Consider the following 10,085-nt stretch of genomic DNA (forward strand, 5'->3'; position numbering starts at 1 on the left):
ATTCTATGACTTTTTTTTTAAAATAGATGTAACAGACACACTCTTTTAATATTTAGAGAAGACTAGTCTATTTTTTCTTTTCTTGCACATGGAACTTCAATTAAAATTGAGATAAAAAAGAGTCATGCTCCTCTCTTCACTGGTAATAATAGGCTACTCCTATTAAGTGTGCTTTGCACTTGTCATTCTAGTTTGGAGTTGCAGCCACTTTTTTTCTCCTGAGGGAAAGGTGAGGCAGAAGCAAAGTTAATTCACATTGCTTTGAAGTGTCCTGTTTCTTCCCCATTTTCTCCACGCACATCATTATGCTTATTTGTATTGTTACTGCTATTATTGATATGATTATCATTAACTCTTTCTTAGCTGATCCTGTTAAAAAGGTGACAACTGAATGTTTGTGTTTCCTCTCATGTTATCAGTCACAGACTTTCCTTGGCTTATACCATTTTCCCACTAGTTGCAGTATCTTTCCAGCTTAATGATGAGTTGGAGTATGATCTCCTCAGAGTCTCTAGCCTTTATGCCTTTCATTCAGTGTCTGCAGTGATTGGTATGAGGTGCTCTACTCATGCAGGCTTTTCAAATACTGCTTGTTCAGGATTGGCAAGCTTAAGACTGGAAAACAAATTGTACAACATAACTCTATAACCTAACTTACTTTGTACAAAAGTTTTATCCTCATACTGTTTGCCATTGAAAGTTAGTTCCATCTGCAAACATTTACACTATTATTAAGTTTAAATCCATCTAGGACATCCTTTAACATTAAACTTGATGCAGTACATATTGAAATGCTGACGTGGGTTGGCAGTAAGAGGTTTGTGCATGAGCATGAATTCAGCATGAGACCTTTCAAAATGGAGAGAAATACTGTGAAGGTGAATGAACAGGTGGCAAGAAATCCATTCATGTGAACCCTTATATAATGTATATTTGGTACTTTATCTGCCCAAGCTGGCTGAATAAGAAGAGTTTAAAGATTATCTTTCAGGGAGTGTTTAACAACATGATGTTGTTCTAGTTCAGACTATCTGTGCAGCTTAGTTTTTGTTTCATGTAGGTCATGCAAATAGTTTTTGTCTCAGGGAGATCATGCAACATAAAACCATTTTCTGCCTTTGTCTAGCAAGGAACAGGAACATGTTACTTGAACTAGTTCTGAAACTTGGAGTTGTCACATAGATTCATACACTGTGAAGAGATCACAGTAAGATAATTAAGGAACTTATGATCATAAAAGCTCTTATTATATACCATTTCATCTTAGAAAAATTCTGGTTTGAATATTTTGTTTTCAAGTACATTTGAGTATTCAGTTAGTTTTGCAGTAATGTAGATTCCAAGACTTAGACAAGTATTTATATTTTCTGCACATCATTAATAGGATGTTAAAAGTTCTAGATACCTCACAAAGGCATGTTGTATTGTTATTTTAAAAAAGGCTGGAGACTTAGCTTGTGCCTCAGCCCAAAGAGGGGGAAGAACGAAGATGGTGGTTGAAAGGCATAGTGCTTTTTCTGAATGAATTGGTAGCTGCTGCTTGGTGGTGGTTTGTGCTTGAAAATAAGTCATTTCCTGGTTTCAGAGAAGCAATTTGTAAAACCTTTTTTTTTTTCTCTTTTCTTTTGATAACAGAATTCAACGTAAGTTGCAGATATGGAGGAGTTTTTCATGTTGAGAAAAATGGTCGCTACAGCCTCACACGATCGGAAGCAGTCGAGCTCTGCAGAGCTCTCAATAGTACCTTGGCAACACTAGAGCAGTTGAAGAGAGCTCATGAGCTTGGATTTGAAACGTGCAGGTAAAGAAATTCATGAAAAAATAATATATTGTGACAAGTCCATCCATTCATGCTGCACTGTAATAATTACACTTGACTTCCCAGCTGTTAAAATGGCTGGATCAGTTAAGTAAGTTATGTTCTGTAATGAACAAAACATCTTTGTGCTGTGTATGTTTGCTCTGGGTCCAGTAATAAATAAATCCTTGGTGCATGTAGCCTTTACCAATTATATTTGAAAATCATAACCTCTCGCAGATAAAATGTAAAGTTAAAAAGTTGGCAGTCTAATAAACTAATTAGGAAGATGTTCAGATCATACTGTGTCACTGAATCATTGGTAAGATAAGTATGTGAAAAGTCAGGACCTGATGTAAGGCCAAAGGCTGAAGATGATATATACAGTATATGGAACTCTATCTTGTCAAGGAACAATAAAAAGTGTTACTCTGAGGGATGAACTCTTGACATCCCAGTGAAAACATGGCCACAGTGTTAGTGCTTTCTTATGGTCTGTGAACACAGAACTTTCTGAAGGCAGTCATAGTAATTGTTAAAAAAGCCAAAACCATGTTGTTACAGAACTTTCTGAAGGCAGTTATAGTGATTGTTAAAAAAGCCAAAACCATGTTGTTAAGTGACTTAATTACCCTCAGTTATTAATGATGCATAGGGCAACAAATGCACAAATCTGATCTTGTCTTATGGTAGGAGAGACTTTGCTCCCCTAGTCCCTCACTTGTGGTCCATCCACTCGAGAGGTATGGGAAGAGAGACTGCTGTTGAACACTGAGGCAAAGAAGTTGTTGAGTACCTCAGCCTTCTCCTTCTCTATTTTTACCAGTTTGCCAATCTTCCTCAACTTGGGGGTATGCTTTCTTTGGCCTTCCTTTTCTGGGTGATTTACTGTAGAAACTTTTATTATTCTCTGCATCCCTTGCCCTGTTCAGCACCAGCTGTACCTTGGCCTTACTCACCCCATCCTTACACAACTGGACTGTGTCCCATTCTCTTCCCAGGATACCTATTCCCACTTCCACTGCCTGCCTATTTCCTTCTTGTCCTTTAGTCTGACAGCGGGTCCAACTCAGCCATGCTGGTCTCTGAGCTTGCTTTCCTGATTTCTTAAAACAGGGGATCAAGAACTCTTGCACTCTAGTCTCTGAGTTTGCTTTCCTGATTTCTTACAACAGGGGATCAAGAACTCTTGCACTCTATGGAAAGCATCCTTGAAGACCCACCAGCTCTGTTCTGCACTCTTGACCCTGAGGGCAGTGTCCCAGGGACTTCTATTGACTAACTCCTTGAAGTCCTGAAAGTTTACTTTCCTAAAATTCAGGGTCCTGACTTTACTCTTCACCTGACCCATTTCCCTCAGGATCTCAGACTTCACCAGTGCATGATCCCTGCAGTCCAGTAGATTCATGTTGGTAAACCATTATGGAATTGAAATAAACTTCAGTAGATTTTCAACTTTATTGCAGTCTAAATTAAACAGCAAATAGGGAAAAATGGAATTTATCTTCTAACTGACTGGAATAGTGAAATTCTGTGGACATTTCTCCAAAAGTTTAAAACTTTCACTGTGGTACCATGAGAAATACTAATGACATCAGTACTGCTTGCAACTATTTCCTGTGAATTGCTTCACTTCGGTTTAGCCAGTGGTGTTTTACTTTTTTTAATGCCTAATGCATGAATGTTCTTTCCCATTGACTTACAAGCCCATGAGAGTGGAATAAAGCTCCTTTCAAATTAAAAATCCATATGAGGCAGTTTGTAAGCATGGAAAGATACATGTGCCATGCCTTGAAAAGATTCTCACACATATAAATGGCATGCACTGCTTTTGGTGACAGCATATGTTCATTACCACAAGTTTTATGGTGGTGAAAGATGTGGACAATAGTGTCAGGGAACAGTGGACAGAGAATTCCTGGAAGATTCTTCCATGAGAAGTGGGAATGTAATTTAAATGTACCACATAAAGACTGGAAGCAGTTCTTTACTCTGAAGAAATAGTCCTTCATAAAATAGTAGGCATGTTTTTTTTCTGGCATTAACATATGAGCATACATAGCATTCAGCATTGCACAGTATGTAGAGATAAAGTCCTAATTAATGCCTGGGGGTAGAGATTTCTTGCACTACTAATTATGAGTATTCTGCAATATGGAAAGTATTTTCTGAAGTTAAAATATATAGGTAATTGAAAGAAGGAGAGGAGGGAATGGTGGTGTTTTGAGGGGTTTTTTTTGCAGTGAGGAGCTGTAGTTTTTCATTAGTGTTACAGTTTTCCCTAATTCACAGTTTGCCAGAGGACAGATTTGGACATGTGAGGCATGTAGATAGGATTCCTTCCTCCCTTCCTTCTGGCCAATCCTCCCACCCTCTTCCTTTTATTTGTTGATCTTGTGCTAGATGTCCTTGTCAATAAGCCTTGGCTCTTATCAAGCTTGAGTAGGAAAGGAAAAATATACAGCATATAATTGCCAGAATACATGTGGAATGGGGAGTGAATAACATGAATCGACAGAACATTACACAAGTAGGTCAATAATGGTTTATAAGTGTCATCATTGTAGGCTCAGTTGGGAGTGTGAGTAAAGTAATTTATAATTCCACCTACAAGAGAGTTTCAGAATTGCAAGTATCTGCACATTAGACATGTAAGTGGAATGATGTTCATAGATAAAAAACTGCAAAGCTGTGACATTTACTTCTCCCTGATAAATCATACCTCTCAAGAAATGAAACCTGAACCAAACCCCAGTTCTTGTTACCATTCTATCACGTCTCCCAGTTAAATACATGGGGATCAGTCAGATATTACAGGATTGCGGTCACATCTCCCAGTTAAATACATTGGGATCAGTCAGATATTACAGGATTGCGAAACAGTAACGATGCATTGTGCATTATATAGCTTTGCTCACTGAAATATATGAGTTCTGTACATAATAACCACATTGTTCAACTGAAAGATACAGTTAAAATTTGTGGATGAATGAGTGTTGTATTTGACTATTTTACTAAGCTGACAGTTTTTGCAGAATATGATGTGTCTTACAATCACTGTAAAAATTTGCTCAGGTACCATAAATTGAGCCCACAACACTGTGAAATATCACTGAGCAGTATGTTATGTTAAAGCAGTGTAAGTGTGAAACCCTGAAGAAGAAATAATCTACTCTTTAGTGTCAGGTAATACAACCTCCCACTAAACAACAAGTGCACTTGCCTCCCTCACTTTCACTGCCTTGCTCTGGAACCTAGAGCTCTAGCTAATAAGGTGCTCATTTAGTTTAATGGGTTTAGCTCTAGAAATTCTGTGCAAAACACTGTTGAGTGGCTGGAGACTGATAAAGCTACGTGTGAGAAAGGAACCCTCAAACAAAAAGGGAATGAAAAAGAAACAAAAAAATCATGCATTGGAATGTGCTGCCCAGGGAGGTGGTGAATTCACTGTCCCTGGAGGCTTTTAAGCTGAGACTGGATGTGGCACTTAGTGCCATGGTCTAGTAACAACAGCAGGTTTGGACTTGATCTTGGAGGTCTTTTCCAACCCGATGGATTCTATGATAATATCTAGACTTTTAGAAAATAATGACTTCTTTGTAGCTTCTTCATGTTTGAGGTGCCATCTGCTCTAGTAAATAACATGATTTATTTGCCTCTGTTCTTCACAGGTATGGTTTTGTAGTGGGGCATGTTGTTATCCCACGAATCAAGCCCTATCATCTTTGTGCAGGAAATAATACAGGCATTTCCAAGCTTTCAGCCAATACAAGTGCTCGGTACGATGCATACTGTTACAATGCCACAGGTATGTGGATGATTTTATGATATATTTTAGATACAGATTAGCTAAAAAGAACATGTAATAGGTACTTGAATGTGGGCTTCTATAATAAACATCATCTGCTTTTCAGCTGAGAAGAAATACATTTTGTCATCCTCTACAAGTGTATCTATAATGCCAGCAATGAATTTGACCTATTTCTTTATTAGTGTGTTTTGAACTAAACCAATTTTCTGCCCTTGGGACTAACTTAGTAGCTTCAGAACAGTTCATTATCATGGGTTAGAGAAGTGAGCTGCTGCTGCAGTGAATCAGAAAGACATAACTGTTGTCAGCAATGGCACTCAGCTCTTCTGTTCATGCACACATGAGTTTCTATAGCCAACAGCAGTTATTTGTGTTCAGGAATACTCGGAGTGGCTGCCACCTGCAGCAGCTCCAAGACATGTGATGGCCATCCCAAGCCCATGGACATGGCTGCTGCTCTCCTTTTAGTAGGTTCATTCATTATTTGCTCTCAGGAAATTCTCCATTCAGATATTAGGCAGTTAGATAGCAGTGTGGGTCAGAAGCAGCCTGCTTTTTTCTAAGGCTTCGAACTTTTTAATGGTTGGAAATATTTTAGTAAATATGTAGGAAAATGCAGATAATCTGTGACAGATGTAGGACACTATTTGAAGATAAAATCTGAATTGACTTCAAGTGTCTGAAAGCAGTTCTTACAGAAAGCTGTGGGGAAAATTAATTGATGATTTGACTGGCAGTGACATTCATTGGCGTAGTATCATGTGAGCTGCCATTCTCTTTCACTCACGGATGGCTATTCTGCTGCTACAGTGATGGCCATCCCCAACAGAGCTTTATAACTCCTCCCAAGGCTTTTTCTCTTCCAACAGCATGAGCAGGTGACTCACACACAACCATGACACTTCAACCCACTGGAACAAGCAGTGCTCACCGGACCAGGGCACACTCTACCTTGTGCAGAACCCTCATGGAGAGGGCAGAGTCTGTCTAGTTAGAAAAGACTAGAGTTGCCCCTGCTACCCTGACAGTGGGGCTTGTCTGCATAGAAACTGGGTCATAAGGCTGTTTAATTGATAATGATTGCAACCATTTTCTGGGGTGGTTATGGAAATGGAGAATCTTACTGGTAACTGATAGAACAATCTTGAAGTGCCCCTCCTGGGAAGGAGCAAAAAGGGGACATAGGTACATCAGTGAATAATGTTTGATTTGGAAATTTTTGTTTGGAAATTTATCCTCATCTGAAGCTGATGGTTTGTGGGTATACATATGGTTATTTATCCATTTTCTCCAATTAATAGTTCCTATTTTCCTTCTTTGACAGAAACAAGGGGCACAGCGTGTGAGGCAATTGAAAAACTGGATACTTCTTTGCTCAGTAGTCAGGATGATATAGGTACTGTACCAATTAGAAAGACTTGCACTTGCATGACTTTTAGTATGTGATTATCTTTTTTAACATCAACATTTGCTAATATTAAAACATAAAGCCGAACATAAGAAAAAGAAGTCAAGAGGTGTTCAACAGAAATTAAAGCAATTAGTCACTTGTCTTCCCCTAAATCCTGTGGAGCTCAGTTTGTCTCAAGATGCTACCAGCATTTTTCATATAAGTATTTCACATTTTTTGGCACCTCAGAGCTGCTAATATCCCTTTGACATATAGGACTTTGCTTAAGACAGCAACCTTTTTACATCTCATTGGAGCTGTTTGTTAGCAAAGTTTCTGGAGGTGGAAGAAAATGCTCATAATCAGTTATTTGTTCCAATACTAAAACTTTACAAATGCCAAGATTTTATGTTAAAATCAAACTGTTTGATCAAAATATGTGGTGCAGGGTAGGCCCTGTATATTCAACTAATACATCAATTAGCATATACACACTAGACATGGTTTAGTGATGTATTTTCTAGTCAGGGTATATAGGATGGTAAAAATGGATGACCTGGTTTGAATCCATTCTCTTTTGTCGTTGTAGGGTAAGATGAACTGATATGAATCCATTCTCTTTTGTCGTTGTAGGACTAAAACTATTCAGCATTACTGAAATATAGCTATGTATCTCCTTGATATTAGCTGCTTAATTCCCTCTTTCCACAGTCATTGACAACCCAGATGGCTCACGTTATAACGGAGATGGCACACGTCACAACAGTGGAGAGTCCTCGACTTCAGGTGCAGATGATGAACTGATATGAATCCATTCTCTTTTGTCGTTGTAGGACTAAAACTATTCAGCATTACTGAAATATAGCTATGTATCTCCTTGATATTAGCTGCTTAATTCCCTCTTTCCACAGTCATTGACAACCCAGATGGCTCACGTTATAACGGAGATGGCACACGTCACAACAGTGGAGAGTCCTCGACTTCAGGTGCAGATGATGACAATGTAGGTAGTGGATCAACTCATGAGACAACTCCCATGGATACCACCATCAGGAGATCCAGCCCGTCGTACTATGGAACCGCCGCTCCAGCCTCAGAGCTGCCAGATCATACTTATGGGTGGTTTGAAAAAGGAAATCCTGGAAGAGATTATGGTAAGGACAGTAGGTTGTCACTATGCCCTCTTTAATAGAACTGAGTGAAGGATTATGTTGGTAGTTAAAGGATATCATGAAGGGTTGAGAAGCATCATCTCTAACCTGTGTCTTGAAGGGAAAAACAAAAAAAGAAAATGTGTGTCTTTGAAAGAAAACTGAAGCATTCTGAATTGGTAAGGACTTTTTTGATTGCACATGAGTATGAAGCAGCCACACATCAGCATAGTTTCCTGCATAAACCTTTCCAGAATGTTGAGAATTGATGTTTCTAAGAATGTGCTCTTATTCTAATTAAATTATTGGTTTCGTTAAAAGCTCAAGAAGTTACCTAGCAGTGAATACACAGAGATTAGTGAGGCTGAGGGTATGGATATGTAGAGAGAATAACATTCTTATCTATTCTCTCAAAGGATGAATTGACATTAAATAATAAGAACAAGGAGGAGTTTACAAGTGATTTCTCTTTGTATCAGTACATGAGTTTTTTTAGGACATCTTCTTCTTACTAGAGCATATTACAGAATGCACAGAGATATAAAAATGTCAAATTAAAATGTTATTAATAACTTCTTCACTCAGTTGGTAAAACCAACTTCATAGAGCTTTGCCAAATACAAATGCTGTATTCTTTTCTAAGTATTTTTTTCATTTTTTTATGTTGCTTGTGTGGCTGAAATGATGAGAGGTCTGAAAGACTAGAGCCCATTGAACCTAAGGGGTACAAATATAAGTCATCCTCTAAGTACAGTAAAGTTTACTGTGTGGCTCTAGGCTTTTTGTCAAGTAACCATTAACTTACCAGTAAAGGATGCTCAATCCTGTGCCATGTGCTCTAGGATGGCCCAGCTTGAGTAGGAAGGTTGGACCAGATGACCCATTGTGGTCCCTTCCAACCCAACTGATTCTGTGATTCTGTGATACCAGTATTTTGCATCACTATCTTCAACATATATACTGAAATAAAAAATAAAAAATAGAAGAAAAAAAGAGCAAAGCATTAGGATTATAAAATTCTCACTGGTGGTATACTCATGACATGTTATGTAGATCCTAACATTCTCCCCCTAAGGAATTAGGATCAGAACTATTTCCCAAAGTGTCTGCTGTGTATTCCAATTGATTGCCATCACAACTGCAATCAGCTCTGCTTGCATGCAGAGGTATTTTGACTAAATCTCAGAACATATTTCAGTAGAGGGGAGTACAAATAACTTCACTCATTGCTCTAGAATGCCTGTGCACATTGTATACAGGTACAATTAGATCTTGCATCACATGAACAGGTATTGCCAGAATGTTCATTATCACATTCTCCTCTTGAAATAATCTGTTTTGATTTCCTTAATATGTTAGTAAAGTAAGGTTATGTGGGGTTGAATTATGTGACGAACCTAACCTATATCTTTCTTCTCTCTTGGACCAATATATGAAGCAGTGAAGCTTACAGTATAGAATAATTGAAGTAGTTGTGAGTACTGTCTTGCAACTCAGCTAATTAAATAGTAATCATTATCTATCACCATACAGATCATGAAGTTTCATCTGTATCACCTGACACCTTTTTGGGGACAGCAACGGATGAGTTCCATGAAGGAGATGGTGACCAGTATGCTGCGAGTACTAGTAAGATTTTTTTGTTCATTTAATTACATTAAATACAGATTGCATTAAAACTGTTTTCTTCTTCCAGAAGGGCATTCTGGTAAGTAGTGAAATAATGTACATCATGTCCAGTATTGGAAAGACACTGAAAGACAGTACTTTCCAGTCTGGTTAAGTCAGAAATGAGCTTCACTCTCTGGGACAAGGGAAATAAAATCATTTACAGGATGTTTACTTAAATGCTGATCCATGAACTTAGAAAGATTCTTTTCTGTTTCCCACTACAGTTTTATCACACCTATTTTCACTGTGAGACACCACAAATTA

At 38.2% G+C, this 10,085-nt stretch overlaps 1 protein-coding gene across 1 annotated transcript; it reads left to right on the plus strand.

Annotated features, from left to right (window-relative positions):
- Window positions 1-1,635: 1,635 nt before the first annotated feature.
- Window positions 1,636-9,779, plus strand: LOC103804976 (CD44 antigen-like; the record flags this gene model as incomplete). Its single annotated transcript, XM_009077646.1, has 5 exons — window positions 1,636-1,801; window positions 5,470-5,606; window positions 6,934-7,005; window positions 7,911-8,153; window positions 9,684-9,779. Coding segments are annotated over 5 exons (714 nt in total), but the record flags the coding sequence as incomplete, so codon positions are not given.
- Between the last annotated feature and the right edge of the window lie 306 nt (window positions 9,780-10,085).

This window comes from Acanthisitta chloris, unplaced genomic scaffold (genome assembly GCF_000695815.1).
Source record: "Acanthisitta chloris isolate BGI_N310 unplaced genomic scaffold, ASM69581v1 scaffold10110, whole genome shotgun sequence".
In the NCBI taxonomy this organism is placed as follows: Eukaryota; Metazoa; Chordata; class Aves; order Passeriformes; family Acanthisittidae; genus Acanthisitta; species Acanthisitta chloris.